This window comes from Anoplolepis gracilipes, chromosome 13, assembly GCF_047496725.1.
Source record: "Anoplolepis gracilipes chromosome 13, ASM4749672v1, whole genome shotgun sequence".
Classification (NCBI taxonomy): Eukaryota; Metazoa; Arthropoda; class Insecta; order Hymenoptera; family Formicidae; genus Anoplolepis; species Anoplolepis gracilipes.
The window spans coordinates 7,087,617-7,106,512 of record NC_132982.1 but is presented as its reverse complement, the minus strand read 5'-3'; the positions used below and the strand labels follow the sequence as shown (position 1 = coordinate 7,106,512).

General features: G+C 32.2%; 1 protein-coding gene across 5 annotated transcripts in view; it reads left to right on the top strand.

The window, feature by feature from the left end:
• LOC140672819 (uncharacterized) overlaps positions 1–18,896 on the top strand; it is a 136,975-nt gene that overhangs the window by 88,370 nt on the left and 29,709 nt on the right. For 3 of the 5 annotated variants that reach the window (XR_012047948.1, XR_012047949.1, XR_012047950.1), the window contains exons 7-13: positions 3,161–3,389; positions 3,769–3,925; positions 4,083–4,341; positions 4,694–4,946; positions 6,302–6,508; positions 8,123–8,400; positions 17,390–17,536. Coding sequence is in view for 1 of the 5 variants with exons in the window: in XM_072905263.1 (XP_072761364.1) it covers positions 3,161–3,389; positions 3,769–3,925; positions 4,083–4,341; positions 4,694–4,946; positions 6,302–6,508; positions 8,123–8,400; positions 9,461–9,532 (1,455 nt within the window). In the remaining 4 variants the exon portion in view is untranslated. Of the gene's footprint in view, positions 1–3,160; positions 3,390–3,768; positions 3,926–4,082; positions 4,342–4,693; positions 4,947–6,301; positions 6,509–8,122; positions 8,401–9,460; positions 9,852–15,788; positions 15,935–17,389; positions 17,537–18,896 lie in introns of those variants that run through there. The other 2 variants (XR_012047951.1, XM_072905263.1) reach the window with 2 other exon arrangements.

Below are 18,896 nucleotides of genomic sequence, written 5' to 3'. Positions count from 1 at the left end.
CAATTTTATAGTTTTTGCAATAAAATCGCTTTAGAAGCGAATGTCTAACCGTGCCATTAGTCTACAACTCAGGTAGCAAACATTATACGTAAGTATATCGGCTTACGTCTTATCGCTCGCGAGTTAAGCTCCGTCCAGCTTGCGGTAGAAGAGCGAGATCGAAATCGGAAGCGTACATTACATTCACTACATTCGATTATCATCCGCGATTACGGCAAGACTCTCCCTGTATATCGATTCGCCTTTATCGCGACGATTTGATAAAATCGGTCAGTATTGCCGTATCATCCACACACATATACACGCGCATACAGGCATCCACGTATTTTTGGGAAACAAAATAACGACCAAATGTGATCGTCATGAGAGCGCTAATGGCAAACATTTTCCGTCGAAATGGACGAGTTTTGAAATAGCACGTTGAAAATCGCTATCAAAATTCAACAATTGCTTTCCGCGTTGTGACCTTTAAACCTGCTAAAAGGTTTGACGTGACGAGTTTAGCAGAAATACTAAAATTCTATTATAACAGTATAATTTATTTATTTCTACCTATTTCGCATTAATGGTGTTTTTAGGAAACTGTAAACGACAGAACGACAGAAAACAGATTATCTAATATCTCAAATGTGAATAATTAAATTGTGCAATTTAGCGTGACAAATATACACACTATTGATAATTTTATTTATTTATTTTGTTATAATAGTGTTTATTTTGAGTCAGCAAGCATTCAGTTATTGATTATCCATATATGTTGTTTCAACAAAAGGAAAAAGTATTAAAACGTTATATACATATAAAATCGCTTTAACACAATTAATATAATTAATAATTGAACCTGAATTTACTCTTTACTGTTACCATCTGTTATTTGTACGTTTTTAGAAAGCACCTGTTATATGCACGTTTTTAGAAAGCTGAAAAACCTCAAAGCGAAAAGTGCCGGAGATTGAGGCACGATTAGTTTCGCGATCGTTCGTTTTTCCCTTAAATTCTTCCGAATTTGGTGTACCGGCGATTGCGTGGGTGGGTAAAAGCTAGCTCGTAGCAATAAACTGTCGCAAAATAGCGGCGTAAAAATAAAAGTAACGATCGGGCTTCGGGCAACAGTGCAATCGGCGTTTCAGACGTTTCCCACCGAAATGCTCTCAAAAAGAGCGCAAGCTTCGGTTTTTGGCTGAAAGCCGGGTTTGCGCGGACGTGCGGTGCCCTTCGGGGCCCTAAATGCACCCGAATAATCTTCGATGTCGCTAACGAGAGTGCACCCATCGCCGTTCGTAGGGATTGAAGGGGATTCCGCACCGAAGTTGTACCAACTCACGCCAACTTGCTATAATAGACGCCTAACGAGATAGTCGAAGCTGAACGCGAACTATTGCTGTTTCGAGAAACACGTAGCTATCGTTAAATACGATATAACAAATGTTGGAAAAAAGAGAGGAAGGATACTTGTGTAACTTCAGAACGCGCACGCTACTTTCTCGTTAGTTCAAGAGAATACAATGTCGTAGAAGAAAGAACAAATCAAGAAAAGAAAGAAAAAAGAATAAATTATTTTACTTTTTTAATGCAGAAAAAACGAATTCAATTACTAAAATAATAATGTATTAAACGTGCGTACGAATTGTGATCGCGATATAGATTTAATCGAAAGCAATAAATCTAAAAAAAATTACGTGTATATGTAAATAAAAACTAATCTAATAAAAAAATCAGTTTAATCTGAACAGAAAAGGATTTGGAACTGTATATGGATTTTTAACAAATAAATATTTTTTATATTCATAACGAAGCATGTTAGTGCCATTAAGATTACGTGATAACTGAATTTTTATACGATGCAGATAATAGTTAACGTGTATGAATGTAGACCAATGTTATCGTTACATAAGATTTGATCATATTTTTGAAATATTATAATATAATAAATATGTCACGTTAGCATTTTTTTATCATTTACATTATCAGATTAGTAACATATTTCTCTATTTAAATGATATATGTATATTAACTAGCTTATTCCATTTCTATATTTCTATCTCTTTTATATAGTTTATTATAGTAATTTAAATCAGTATTTCACAAAATATTAAATAATAAATTAAATTTTATTGTTAAGATAGCATTTGTTCATTCTTTTCGAGTTTCCAATTTTAAATCTTTGAAATAAAATAAACAATACATAATATTTATTAATTATATTTTAAGTAAAGAAAATTAAATAAACAAGACACATTTTATTATTTACTTATATATAAAGAACGATATTGAGAATTAAAAACCTTTAATAATTAGGCATTTTTTTTATTCTCTTAAGCAAAATGACTAATATTGCCAAAAGTTTTGAATATTTAATTTTTTAAATTAAAATTATATTAATGATTTCTATAATATATATTAATAATAAATATTAAAAGTTTTAATCATTTTTATCTGAAAATCAATTGTAGAAAACATAATAAAATGTAATATACATTTTATAGTTTTATAATAATTCGTTTTTTTTTATAATTTAATATATATCTAACAATATTTATTTCTACACACATACATTTGTTCTTTATGATTTTTTCCCCCGACGAAGCGAATTTCACCAATGATAACACAATTTGAATTATTTGTATTAAATAAAATAATGAAATTGCATTTTTTTTTCTGAAAAAGAAAGAAAGAATAAATGCAGAATTGTATACTAGATTGTAAAATCTAATAGCGTACCACGTACTCGATATAATCACTATCATGCAAACGCATTAATTAATCTCATTACGAATTATGGACGATACAAAATTATCGACAAATACCTCTTCAATAGTAATTAGCTTGCCGAAACTACCGCATTATCTATTTAGTTTCAATAATTACTATACGCAATCCAGCTCACAATCGGGAATTAGAGATATTTAGAACTTATTGATTTTGCTGAGGTATCAGATAACGTATATTTGAGTGACTTGTATTAACATGACTGCAAAGTTAGAAAATCGTTAGTTAATTGATATTGGAAATCTAATGGCCTTAATAATTTATTCTCAGCATGAATCATTAAAATTCATATTAAAATTATTTCTAAACAACTTTATTTTATTAAGTAATGTATTTTCAAACATACTTTTAAATGGTTTAGCTTTGTTGTGATAACTGGATTTTTTTTAAGTTAGTCCTACAGTGGACTCGTGGCTCTCCGGGCTTAATCAGCCTATCAGGAATGCCGAAAATTTGCCAAATAGTGGATCCCAATGGTATAACTGTAGCAACATTAGTTGGAAAATGTTATCATCAAGTGAAAGTCGCTACTGTTCAGCACGAAGGCGTATGGCTCGCTCGTTATAATATGTACGGGATGCTGGAGCCTATCGAACAAAAATTTAGAATTGAGACCTTTGGTAAGATTTCATGTGATAGAATATTTTTATTTCCGACAAAAACATATTTTAAATCGTAAACTAATACGAAGTATTGAAATTTTTTATATAGATTTCTACATTTTAAATTAAATTCTTTAAGGGTGAAAAATCTATATATAGAAAATGATAAATTACTTATTAAATGGTTATCTAACACTGGTTGAAATTGGATTTAAATAAATCAGAAAAGAGATTAAAAATTTTACAGTTTGCATATAGCTATATGTGTCCTCGTTTAATATGTTTGCCTCTTTAAATTGTAAAAGTTTTTAAATACATATTGAAAGGAGAACCGAGATAATAATAACAAGATAATTATTTCAGTTCTAATAATAGGTACTAAAAGCCATCCTTTCAGATTCAGTAATTTTTAATGCTAATGTCACTCGTACCGAAGATGACAATACTAGATTATTCTGTCAATTAGAAATAAAGGACAAACGTCCGGAATTATGTAGTTTTATTAGACCTGATGGCACGATACTCTACATGACACCAATAATAGGTACTGAAAGGTAAATATAGATTACACAAATTATTAATTATTTTGATAGTAAAAGCAGTTTACATATATTTAGTTTCAAAGGAGAGAGAGAAAGTATTAAGTGAATGAAAAAATGAATGAATTAAAATGTTCCTTGATATCTTGATAATCCATGAATTGCGAAACAGGTACACTGCCTACGTACATTCTTTCACCAAGCTTAAATATGCTTACAACGTTTTGGAATGTGCAATAACAATCATAAAGTTTGAGGACGTCGATTACGGCACATGGCGATGCGATCTTACGATACCCTTAAGTTCACGCTCGTATGGAACCGTGCTTTTCGTTGACTATCCCGATTCTCGCGGAAACAACAACACTAAAGGTGGAATGGTTAAAATTAGAACGGACGATGTACACGTAAAGCGCGGCGACCCGTTTACGGTAAATTCATGACATAAATTCGAAACGACTCGCGTACAACAAACAGGAAAGTTTATTATTTTGTATAATAATCATATGCAAAATTAGAGAAAATGAATTTTGCTTTGTATATAACAAATTTATTTACTAGTATATATTAATAGTAAAACAAATTTAATAGTAAAAACAAATTTATTTACTAGTATATATTATATATTAATCTCTATATTTTCATACATTGATATCTCTGATGTTAGTGTGATTAAACATTAAATAAATTATATTTCTTTATTTTATGTTGTAAAAATTTGATTTTATACAACTAAATAATTAGGGTACTCAAAGAGGATCTGTATAATGTATCTTTTATTAGATAAAATGTGTCGCTGATTCCGCACTAGAATATTGTTGGCTGCGAAGCCCGAATGGAACTTCTTATTCTATCACGCAAGATACGGAAGTTAAGTCTTCGACTATTCTATATTATGAAGGCAACGGACTGTTATTCGGCGAATGCGGTGCAAAAATTTTAGCAGCTATGCATTCTGATAATGGAAGTTGGAATTGTTTGATGGGGATTGCTGACGGTGGCGAGCAAGTCGCGGCAGTGTCAGTTACAGTAACAGGTGGGAAAATGCTCATATTATCCGAGAAAATCTTTTCTCGCTTTATTTATTTTTTTTTTTTTTTATATAAGGAAATTTTTAAATTATCTTAATTTTTAATTTATAAAAATGTGTTTAATTACCTTTAACTTTTATGAATAAAAAAATTATCAACATTTTTTTAACGTAATCACACATAATAATATATGTGTTTGACAATAGTTTATTATACAAGAAATTGATACAAATTAAAAAAAAGATATCTAAAATATATTGTCAACATCGTTACCAATAGTGAGTTTAATATGCTTCTTTCATAAGCCAACGTAATCGTGAAACTAATTAACTAAGTAATCTCGAGATGAAGAGATAACTAAGTTATTTGCCGAGATGACTTGCACACGCGCAACACTTGACAGGATCTACTTAATGCAATGGTTGCTTAAAAATTTCTAATATCTACTTTTATATATGCATGTATATAGCGTGTATATAGTCTCGTAGCGAACAACTAACCATAAAGTTGTGTTAATAATATACACATTTATGCTGCGCATTTTACTATTCGCAAACATGCATTATGCATTATGAATCTCACCACAATGCATTTAGAGAATTTAGTTGCGCCTTTTACGTTTGCAACCAAGAGAAGTTATACAGTAAAGAGGTTTCTGTCATTAATTATATGTTTTCATTTGCAAAACATGTACTTAATGATAGAAAAATTAAGGTAAAATTAATATGATTATTAAGTTAAACATCTAATTTTTTTATGATTTTAATAGATGTCATGCACATACTTTATTTTTAGTCTTTTTGAAATATTATATAAATGAAAGTCTGGTATATGGATGAATTAAATATTACTTTTTTTTTTTTTGTATGTATAACACAAAAATATAAGAATACTCTTGTAATCTTTACGGATATATATTAAATTTTATTTATATCGTATTTAAATTGAGACAACATAAAATTTTTGTAAGCGATTTAGAAATATTTTTCGTTTAAACATACATATCATGTCATACATCTATCTTCTAGAAGAGACGAAAAGAGAAAAAATTAAACGAGTGAAAATATTATCACGCGTAATTGCATATGTATTTTTTCTTCGTGAATTAGAAATATATATTTAACATTTTCAAAATTTTAATATTACCTCCGATGAACGAGCTCTTTAAGAACTTAAAATTATGCGTATTACATAAGAATATAGGCAAATATAATTTACCCCAATATAAAAGTTAATAAAAATGCGACAATTTTTTTCAACCACTATGCGCTTCCGAGGTAAAAAAAACCACATTACACGTTGACGGCACGTCATTAGACATTTCCTTTCAATGAGACGCGCGGTATAAACGGCTTTTCAGAAACCTACCTCGTGGCCGAGCAGACGGAAATAGCCGTCAGCGCACAAAACGATCCAGTTCTGTCTTGCCACATCCTTCCGCGTATGCTGGACAGAACAGTTCATTACTGCCGGTGGATTCGCCCCGACGGATATGGAATTTACAATGACATAAGCCATCGATATACCACCAACAGCAGCTACTCCGAGTGTAGATTAGTCATCCTGAGTAAGTCGTATTACGTGTATAGTAATGTAACAAAGTCAGTCTAATTGCCATGTTATGTGTGTGTGTGTGTGTGTGTGTGTGTGTGTGTTTGTGTGTTACGTATGTATATGTATGTATATTGTATGTGTTACCAAACCAACCGCACGTAGATCACTATTACATCAATATTAATTAATGATAGACGTTGCGATTGCAGTCCAGAGGCACATCATTTTCCGTTTTAATAGTATTATGATTGTCTGTGTGAATATGTACATATGTATTTTAATAGATTAATGTTCGGAGTACAGGACATGGCTGGAATAACAGGCAAAATAATTCTTATGGATTCTTAATAAAAAAAATTAAATAATATGAATAATTATTTTAAATAAAAAAACAGATAATTTTTTAAATTGTTTAAATCCTTAGTTTATATACATATATACGTACATGCATATATAGATTATATATGTGTATATATATATATATATATGTGTGTATAAAATTTTAAAAAGATACATGTAAAACACATCTTGAAAAAAGATATGTTTGTATAGAACTTATCAAAAAAATAATTAATTTCTTGTCTACATTTTGTATAAAATTAACGAATATTTTTCTCTTAAAAAAAGTAATTTGAAATATTATTCAGTATAAAAATATTATGTTAGAACGCTTTTATTAATATATAGATATAGATGAAAATCATGATGTTATCAACAAATAGATTGTTTATTCAACTTGATTATTTTGGTATGTTATTGATGTAAATTAATTAATCTCGCTTATAAGCGAACATCTAAATACATTTACTTAAATAATAGCCCATTCTAGCCATCCTATACTAATCTATCTCAAAATGAGCTTTGTAGACACACATTATTATTACATCGACATTAATTAACGGCACGTCACGATTTCAATTCGCGATACATCTATCCCGCATTCAATTTCAATATTGTCATTATTATTTCAATATTTCGACTAAATAACTCTGGATAAATCCCCTTACTATGAACCCGTTACATTAATGATGATTAACGACATACAACCGCCGATTGCATTCGATTATACGATGTATACGTGGTTTCCATATTTCCATATTATTCTGTTCGATTCTAACTGGATAACCCGGTATATATTCACTACAAACCTGTTTGCAAGCATGCTGTTTGAACACCTGTAATGTCGTGCAAAAGTTACGTAAGATATGTCGACAACAATGTCACCAAATTTCTGACTGAATTCGCAAAGATACACGCAAAAAATCAGCTGGTTCTATTCGATTAACAAGTTGCATTTAAGAAAATTACGATCTATTGGCGGCCGCAAATTCAGCTTGAATCCCCCGTAAACATTCGCCGAATGAATCTTAACCGAAAGACGGGGAAAAAACTGCGGAGTTTCTAAAAGTTTCATCTTTATGCTGGAATACCAACTAGTTAATGCACTCGCTTATGCCGGAATGAAATCGATTCTCGTAGAAACATCCTTAAAATATGTACGAAATATGAAAGAACGCCACTTTTTTTCTCTGTCTGTCGTGTCCTTGTGGGCGATGAACTCTGAGGAATTTTTGCGATAGTCGCTCTTGCAAAAGTTCTATCGTCCCTGGTTTTATATCCATTTCAGACTATTATCCGGAAGAGGACGACGGTAATTGGACGTGCGTAGCCGGACTCATGGGTAAAAACGGTTACGTGGAAGAAGCCTGGGACAATGTCAAATGTCATAGGATGTCGTATGTGTTTAGAGACACGATCTTAATCGTTAAGCGTCTTAGCATCGTGGTCATCGGCATCACATTGATAACCGCTGTCCTTGGTATCCTTGGCTACGTCTTGCGCCGATATAAACTTCATCGAATGCCGATAAGCATCATTAAGGATTCACCAAGCTATAGCCCACAGGTATATTATCCTCCGAAATCGCTTCAACCCAAGTTTGACATTTAATTTGTGATTTTTATTAAAGTTCTTATCATATTAATTGTGAAATAATATATTTTTCAGAAAGTTAATATGTTATTGTGTTAATATATTAGTAAAATAAATATGTCTATAACACATTTATATTTGTACAAAATACAAAATATTATATAAACTGTTTTTTATACTTTAGCTAACTATTAAATTTGCTATTCTGAATTTAGAAATTCGAATGCGAATTATATGAACAAAGTTTAATTTTTTAAGGAAACAATCTTTTTATTTGTGGCAAGAAATATGAAATAATATATTATTTTTATCAAATTAGGATAAGTGTTTTGTATTCATCATTAATTATACATTTTAAGACATAATTTTCGAGATACTTTCTTATCTATTTTTTTCTTATAATTAATTTAATATATGAAGAGCGTACATTTTTGTGCTGCAATTAAAATCGATAATTAGATATGTGGAAAAAATATATAGTAGATAAATATATATATAATAACGTACCTATTTTTGTAAAAAAGCTTCGATATTTTGTAAAAATATTTTTTTAAGATTTTTTTACAAATTAAACACGAGATATAATAGATACAAAGTACATGTAATACAAAGATATTAAATCCAAGTTCTGATTTAATTTCCAATCGGTTTGGAATCAACTTGTGAAAGTTTCCTGCTGTGCCGATGTGTAACTGTGAATTTATTTCCTGACTCTACTTTAATTTTCGCGATTGGTTTCGATTTGTCATATTTGTTCGTTGTTTGCGAACGCATATGTCTTTAGGCTGCTTTTATATATCCGCAAGTTACTCACATATGTTTTCGCAAAACAGACTTGTGTCCGTATGCTGTTTTCTTTGAGTTATTAATTACGGGACGCGATCTTTTCCTCCCAGACTCGTTGCTTTGCGACCAAAAGGTTCGGTCGGCTCACCACCAAAATTTCTCTCCTTCGTCTTCTCAAACGGAGTGCCGTGTCCGTGTCTCAAAAGAATCTCAATATTGATCCCGATTCCCCGCTTATGTCTGGCAGCCTCAACGAATCAAAGTCCATCCTGTAATTGGAAACGGCAGCAGCCCGTTCGACTGGAAGATTCACGACTGAATTGCCGTAGGAACACAATTTACGGTAGCGAGAAGAGGGAGGAAAGAAAAGGGCGGCTATCTCGCCGGTCGGTGGCGGTGGCGCCGGTATAACTTTGATATTCCGTCCTTGAGCGAAGGAAGATATGCTAACGATCTGTAAAGAGTACGGCACGGGAGCTGAACAGAGATTCAAACCTCGCTAGGATAAATTGCGAGCAAAATTAATCGTCGCATTTTTGCGGTCGTGCAGTCGATACACGACTCTCCGCCAATATATCGAACACACACAACTTGTACAATTAAATTGCAGTAAATATGCTGGAATATTCATTTATAAACATTCTCTAAATTTTTAAGCTAACGATTCTCCTATAAATCAATCTTTTAATGAAATTGATATCAATATTAATTACATCAATCGACTATATTTTTCGATAGAATGAATAAAATAATATTTTGTTTAAATTTTAGCGCAAGATATGTGCAAACCTTTGTGTATCGGTATTTTACATAATATATCAGGAAAAATAAAATTATCAAATGAAATTAATCTAAGGGAAATTTAAATTTTGTCTATAAGATACTAAACCATCGTAAATTTCTTATAAAGAATATGGATTACACACACTAAAATTCTGGTGACTTAAACCGCGATTGCAGTAGAAATAAAAACCTCGTTTTATTTCTTATAATACGACTACTAAAGAAGATTAATAAAATTTATCAAAAGGAAAAATTGTCAGATAAAAGAAAGCAAATAATAGTCGGAAAATATAACATGCGATAATAATCCGAGCGTCAGAGAGTCGATCTATTTGTTCGTCGGCGAACAAATCGTGAAGCCGAAGAAAAAATAATTTCAACGCGGATTGGTGTTGACAGTTTTCGTTCGTTAAGGTCTGAATTTGTAAGCACTCGATTTCGCGAAACTCGATTTTCTTGTCGAAGCTCGCGGAAAAAATAGGACGGATCTCACTTTCTCTCTTTCTCTCTTTCTCTCTTTTACGCGCGACGACGATTTCGGAGCAGAATTATTTCCGCGCGCAGCTAGCCGATAACGAGTTATTGAACTCGAAGGATGGAAATTGTTCGCCGTTTGCGAAGACTGACGTCGCGATGCTGCGCCAGTACAAACGGGACGCAGGTAAATATAAAACGTTATCATCAAGTCTAAGTTTATTAGAAAATTAATTAACTCGTATGAAAACAGCGGCGAAAATGTTGTGTGCTAAATATAATATAATCAGTATATTGTTTTCGATTCTCTTGTTATTTGAAAAAGGTGAACACTCTCAAATTAACTAAATCATCTCACACACATACATATACACACACATTACACATATTAAAATCAAATTTCAAATTTTATATCTTGATGTAAATGAGTTTTTAGCTTCACAGAGTTAGAAGCACAATAAAAAAAAATTAAAATCAAATATTCTAAAAAGTTGAGGTAAAGATATAATGAAAGCTTGAAATTAATTAGTTGGTTTGATTTATGTCATATATTTTTCATATCAAAATAATGTTTTACATTCAATCTTTACTAGTTTATGTAAACGGATATAAAGAGCGAAGTCTGTAAGGGCTCGATTATATTTCACCTTCCTTGGTCTACTTTTTTACGTTCCTCGTTTCCATATCGCATATCGGTTTATATATTCGAAAATATCAAAGGTGTTCATTAATGCTCACATTAATAACGCAATTTATATGTAAAATCTCGAAGGAACATATCAAAGGCAAACAAGATTCTTCCGCAAGTCAAACACGTTTCTCTGCTTTACGTTCATTAGTATTATCGCAAAGATGAATCGATACGTTCGTTTATTCACGATATGGAAAGAGATTGGTGAGAGATTCCTCATTTTTGAAAGGCAACGTTTGGATTTAATCTCGGTGCATGAAGAGCTGATTTACGCGAAAAATAAATTATCTCTTGAATAGCCAGCAGTATGGATTAGCATGCGAGTTGAAAATTGCAAATTTAAAAAATATGAGAAACTTTTACAGCGATATGTATTTTTATTTTATGCACTATATATATATATATATATATATATATATGTACATGTATTTATAAAAAAATATATATATATATACATATATAAAAATGTACAATTATATATACATATATTTATATTAGATAAATAAGTTTAATTATTTATTTATATTATTTATTACTAAATTTTTTAAATGAACAAATGTGAAATTTTACGGTTTACAATCTGTTACTTGAAACTTTTTTGCTAGTTTATTTAAAAACACAGATTATAAAATATCATCCGATGACAAAATTTTTTTTTTATACAACTGATTTGAATAGACTTTTTTTCAGCCATATGGTAAAAAGAAAATTATAGTACACTAAGCAATACAATCAATACGTAATCGAAATATATAATCAGAAAGAAAGAGAGAGAAAGTTTCTTGTTTAGCTACTCATAAATTATGTTTCATGTTAATAAGACATAAAAAGGACATGATTATATCTGAAAGATTAATCTCTAGTGTAACACTCAAGTTATAAACTTTCGAATCAATTTGTTAGCGGTTGGACTTTTACCTCCGTTTCTAATCTTGTTTTCAAATGACCAATGCTTTAATAATGGTTATGCAACAAGCGCTCTATATTAATTATTTCAATAATAGAATATGAAATGAAACGATAGTAATTATCTTTTTACTTTAATTTTAGCCAACATTTTTTACGCTTTTTATGTCAACACGTTCTTGTCAAATATTAGTAATAGTAATAGTAATACCATCAAAGCGCCTGTGGTGTTGAAAACTATATTTTCATTTAGAAAACCTGAATTATTCAGCTCACACAGTTGACAAGCTACAATCTCTCGCTAACTCGATTGCGTATTAACTCGAAATGGAGTTTCCGTCTCTGAGTTTACCGCGACGTAAGGCTGTTCAATTCTAAGCCAGCGTACGCACGCACGTTCGCATATCCGGTCCCCCCCCCCGTTCTCCCTTCCGCGTGCAATAATATTCCATTTGCGCGTACAACGATTATGCGAGCGCAGACAATCAACATGCGCGCGCGTCTCGCGCAGTCTCTTCTCCTGCGGGCGATTATCCTTCGTGCTTTACTACGTGGACCATATCCCTCCCCATCATCCGGGGATTCTCATTCGCGCGCATCTCGCGCGTATCTCCTCGCGCCGCAATAATAGCCGACCGCGTCGCGCAGGATAATAATAAGGATGGATAAATTCCCCAAGCGTGTGCGCCCGCAAGTGCGTCGAGAATCGCGCAGAGCTTCCACCGGCGGCAACCAATTAGAGGCAGACTGCTGAGGAATCTGACAGTTGGCTGAATGTTACATGGCTTTGTGTTACGTAAATCTTATCCATCGCGATACAGAGAAAGAGAGAGAGAGAGAGAGAGAGAGAGAGGAGAAAGCCTAGGTAACGGAGAAAGTTTGTTTCGCGAATAATCTCTCGAAAACGAAAGCGCAAGCTGCGTTGAAATTGAACTAAAGAGAGAAAAAGATTATTATTCTCTCAAAGTAGTTTTATTTTGTTATATTAACGTGTGCGGAGAGGCATTGCCGCGAAGCGAAAATTGAAATTGACGAGAACATTCGACGTTTCTGAACGCACAGAGACGTTGGTACGATGATGACATAACGATATCGTTCGTTGACTTAAGGTAATAATAGTATGTGTATGGATTTGCGACGTGATAGAACGTATTGCGTACACGCTTATTGCTACTGACATGTGGCAGACGGAACGAGATTACCGAGAAATCCATCAAAATTACATTACCAATTTAATTAAGAGACGAATTATTTACGTATGTACCTATAGCGACACGTACACATATTTATTTAAGAAAATAATTAATTACTGAGATCACGATATGTATAATAAATCAGCGAATAATCTGTGAATAACAATATATATATATATATATATATATATATATATATATATATATTTCCGTTTTAAATATTTCTATAAAAATTATGACTCAATTTGTAAGAAATGCAACAAGAGAGATAATTTAACATTTTTTTTAACAAAAGAAATAGCGAGACATTTTGCAACCTATCGTTTGTTCTGCCAAGATTAAATTTTGTCGTAGCGAAAACGGCGACGTATATTCTATACAATGCACGTTCGATGACAGAATCGTCGAGCTCTTGATTGCAGGCAACGAAAGAGAAACGGCGCAGTAACGTAAGATTGCCGGCGCTCTAGTAATTTCGCGGGATTAATATTTAATATCCGGAAGGGCTACGAAGGGAGCTAAACGAGGGCGAGCACTTTCCCTCCTTTCCTCTTTCTCTTTCAGCTGATCACAGATCAGATTTCTGCATTTCTCTTCCTTCTCCCGCGCTGCTGATCCCTCTCTCATCGGCGACGTTAGCTCCGACAAGAACTGACATGTGCACCCTTAATTCCGCTACCATCATCTCGGGCTAGCGCAACCCTTGACCCTCCGTCCTAGATGGTATTCCACGAAGAAATAATGAAAAACAATCCGGCGACTTTTCATTTTGTCGTCGGATTTTTCCGATGAAAAACAAAAGTCTGATCCCCGCTCGCAGGCATCGTACGCCACTTCCGTTTCGCGTATGTTACCGCAATCCTGGCAACTTTTTCATCTGACTACTGAACATTATTGCGGAAATGTTGCGACGGATATTGAAGCGTCACTGAAAGATACATATGCGATATACGATTTCCACGGTTAGTCATGAAAAATACACGCGTATCGATCGAAATAATATGTCATAGCTACACGACAATATCTTTATACAGTTTCTGACTGTCATTAATCCAGAATGAAAAAAATCCCAGAATACTTGAGTGTGATATGGCAAAATCTGATTTAATTTATAAATTATTTTGTGAGTAATTTAATTCATTTATGAAGATTGTATACTAAAATGAATATAATAGGGAGTTTGCATGATTTTGAAAAACAATTGCATTTTATAATTTATATATAGTTTTAAATGTAATTATTTTTTTCGTAATTTTTTAATACAAATTAAGCGAGAAAATCAATAATAAAAATTACATTTTTGAAATTGTCGAATACGATCCGGAAACGACTGAGTCCTCCCGAACACGATGTGATGTCACAGTGCAATATCTGCATTCGGGGAGACGCTAATAGCGCTAAATAGCGTGAAATAGCGTCTCCTCAAATCTAATCAATATATACAGTGACAACACACTATTTTTATTTATTAAAATATCCAGTTATTGCGAAAACGGACAAAGGTAACATGTACAAAACCTGTTTTGTACCTCTATGTAAAAGTACAACAATTAAAACACCCAATAAATTGTTTTTCTTTGTACCTCGAGATCAAGAATGACCGAATATCGCAATACAGAATATAGAAAACAAACCTTTGAAACTATTGCACTGTGTGAAATCACGCACTTCAACCAATCAAAATCGTTTTCTCACAATTTGAATTTTATTAAATTTTAATTTAATTTTTTAATACCTTTCTATTGATTAAAATTTAAAATTTTCTTATAAATAAATTTATAATAATATATATTTAAATTACATATATAAAAAAATGTATTTTTTTTTAATGCAAACTCCCTATTCCTCTCATCAAGAGATGAAAAATATTAAAATATTAACGATATCAATTTAATCTCATATAGAAATTTTATAATGATAAAATTGTTGTGTAATTATTCACATTTAAATATATTTCGCTATACATTTGCTTAATAATTCAATTTGCTAAATAATTCAAACATTATATATATATATATATATTTCCCCTACAATATATTTAAAATTAAAATGTCTATAATTTTTTATCATAAACATTTTTGTGTTTGTCTACAATTTCAATTCGAAATTTCGATAACGAATCTCAGAAGAAAGAAGAGTATATGAATTTTAATCTCATGTCAAAATGCGCAAGTGTTCCGAGGCCAACCCTCCTTTTTGGCTCATTCCCTTCGTGCGGCTTTTGTAAAATGTTGGCAGACCGCATAGTACCGAGAATAAGCGTCTCTCGACTCTCCCCTCTTTCAATTATCTAATTGAAAGCAACGACACGCCGCGCTGGTCATCCGTCCGTGCCACCCCCTCTTCGTTCTCTTCTTCTCGCTTCCCGTGCGACGCGATTCTGCCCCAAATGCGTGTAACCTCCGATAAATTGTTCCACACCTAAAAGCCGTTTTCTCTTTCCCTCTCTTTCTCTTTCTCTTTCTCTCTATCTCTGTGCCAGCCAATAACTGTTAAAGATACCCATCTGCTTTGTTCCCGTGCACAAGCGACTGGACCAACGAAGGCAATCAAGCACCATCGGGCTTTGCTGACGCGGGTGTCCGAGTTTCCGCAATTACAACGCACGCCTCGTTACACACGCGTGCAGGGGACGATGTCTCTGGTCGCCTTGTGTGCTGTTTTCAACAGTAACGTAACTATCGTAGTTTTAATGTGAATGACAAAATCAAAGAACTCTCGAAGTAATCACAATCATCATATTAAAAAAAATTTTTATTCGTTATAATGATTAATTTTTGTTAGCATAAATTTGTTATCGACTTAAGCTTCAGACCGTAGGATGAATAATTTTTATTCTGTGATAATTGTAATGACAACTTTTGATTAAAATATGCATTAACGAATTTAACTTATTATTACCATCTCATTGTCGTCATGAATTGAGTTTTCGAAAAAAAATGAAATTAAAAATTTTAGTTTGCCAAGTTAATATTATGTATATGCGTGTACGCAAACATGTCGTGTACTTCTAATACGTCATACGTTGTAAAATTCGGCGCTCGTATAACGCGCTATTATGTTTATGTTTGATAGCCTTGGTGTCATTCGCGCGGCGAGATTCGAGCAGGAAGGTCGTGCGCGAACCGCTTCGTACGTGTCGTATTATTCCGCAAAATACGATCGTGATAGGTACTTAAAGCTAAATTATGTGGTCATTATATAGTCATTAATAGTTTTATCTAGTCATCAACTCACTGACATATTATGATATATTGAGATAAAAATTATTGGTAATTTATGCATTAAGGAATTTAACGTTGTTAATATCTTCTTTCCATGAATTGAACTTCTCGAAATGACGAAAGAAAAGGTTTTAGTTTGCCAAGTTATAATCATATGTACGTGTTTATGTACTTATAACAATATGTTACGTTGTAAAGTTGGACTTGTATAGTGCGGTGTTATTTATGTTGGTAGGCTCGTAGTCGCACGAGACTCCAGCAAGGTTATGCGTGAGTCACGCTTCGTATCATTACATTATTTCACAAAATATGAACGCGACAGGTACTAAAATCTAGTCTTCATCCAGTTATTAATCTGATCATTAACTCGATTTGCATAGTATTACGAGATATATGTATCGGAGTGAAATTGGAGTAATACATATTAAAATTAAATCAATATTATAGTTTAATAAATATATTTAAAATTTATTATATGTTTATTATTTTCCCGAAGAACGTTATTATGTTTTGTAATTCACAATCAAGGTATTTCGGAGTACAGTTGTATTTAATTGTCATTTAATCATGTAGCAAAAATTCGACACTTTCCTTTTATGGCTATTACAATATTTTATTGTTTGTTATTCTAGTGTGTTTTTATGTACAGTCGATCTTTACATTCACGTGAACTCGAAAAGATAATCAATGATTGTATTATCTTGCGAAATTTCATTCTAAGTATTAGAACACGTCAAACACAATCATTTCCTGTAATTATCATAGATTAATGATTACTAAATGTGACTCGGAAGCGATGTTTTTTATTTATTAAATCAGGCATTTTACGCGATTTATTCTTTGAAAATAATAATAATTTATAATCCAACGTAATTATATATAATTTGGATATTTATATTTTACAGATCATAACGTTAATCAACCGCTTCGTTAATAAAAAAACTTTAGATGGCACCGGATATTTTGCGGATGGACTTGTATGAGATACTTTTCTTCTAAACGCGATGAAAATAGAGCCACGAAATGAGAGACATCTTTTGCGCATTATTTTGGTAAGTGGTATATTTTTTATTTTATAATTTAGAAATAATAGAATTACTTCCAGATATATGTATATAAAATAGAATTATTAGTTTCTTACAAAAAATGATTTCTTATGAAAAGACATACTATATATATATAACGAATTATCTGTATCTATATACATGTACATGTATTCTGAGAGTGATTACACATTCATGGAGACCATTTTTTTCAATTTAAACAAATTAATTTTAAAAAATCATGCAATAAGTTCATATAGTGAAAAGTAAATCAACATAATAATTTTTATAATATTAAAAATAGTAATTGCAATTTTAATAGTATATTGATGACGTTTAAATGAATATTTACATTATTCTTTTTAATAACTTTATAATATTGTTACTTTTTTATAAAAACAGTAAATCTCATACATTTTTCATGAAATTGATATGTGATCAAATAAGGATTACTGTACTTGCGAAGGAATAATTATACATTATATTACGTATATATAAACACTGAAAAAGCTATTTTAAAATTAAATTATTTAAATTTAATTTTATTTAAATTTAAAAAAAATAATGATTATAAGTTTTGAAATTAAAATTATAAACTATATATCTACTTAAATCCTTATTATAAAAGAGCTTTTTTTTATTGTGATGCACAGTTATATTTGTAAAGTCAAAATAATTTTATTTGACATGTATATTATTGTCCCGAAGAAAAGAATGGACAGTTTTGCACTATTCCTAAGAGCCTAAAAGCTGGCATAAAAATTCGCGTCAGGCCACGTCGACCGTAACAAGAAGACGACGGTCGAGACCGTAATCAAGAAACTCCGAGAAACGTCGGGCACTTCGCGGGTCGGCTCGCATTAGATACTTTTCTCCTAAACTCGCTGAAAGCGGAGCTCGGCCACGAAACGAGAGACAGCTCTTTCTCTCCGCTCGTTCGTCGGGCCTGCAAACGAAACGGAGATGGAGGCGAAACGGTAGTCCGTGCAAACGGATGCCGCATATGTACTTTACCGAGAAGGAAGTATACGTTTAGCTTAGCGTTTTAACGGACAGAACGAAGCCCCGACGTTTTCGTGACGTCGACTAAAATAATCTGCCCGCTCGATTCGCGAGGGAGTCCTGCGGTGCTTCCGAAATTAGATTTGCTCGTGTAGTCGAGAGAGAGAGAGAGAGAGAGAGAGAATTTCTTTTTCACGAGAACAGTGTTGACGATAGAACTGATTTTTATTAAATTCATCTTTCTGCGATACAATTCCGCTTCGACGGCAAGATTTACCTTCTTATAGACAAAGAATATTTCTGTTCTGTTATTTTTTTCTAGCAAAAGACAGAATGCGCACCAGAATGAAGAGTAAAGTCTTGCTCT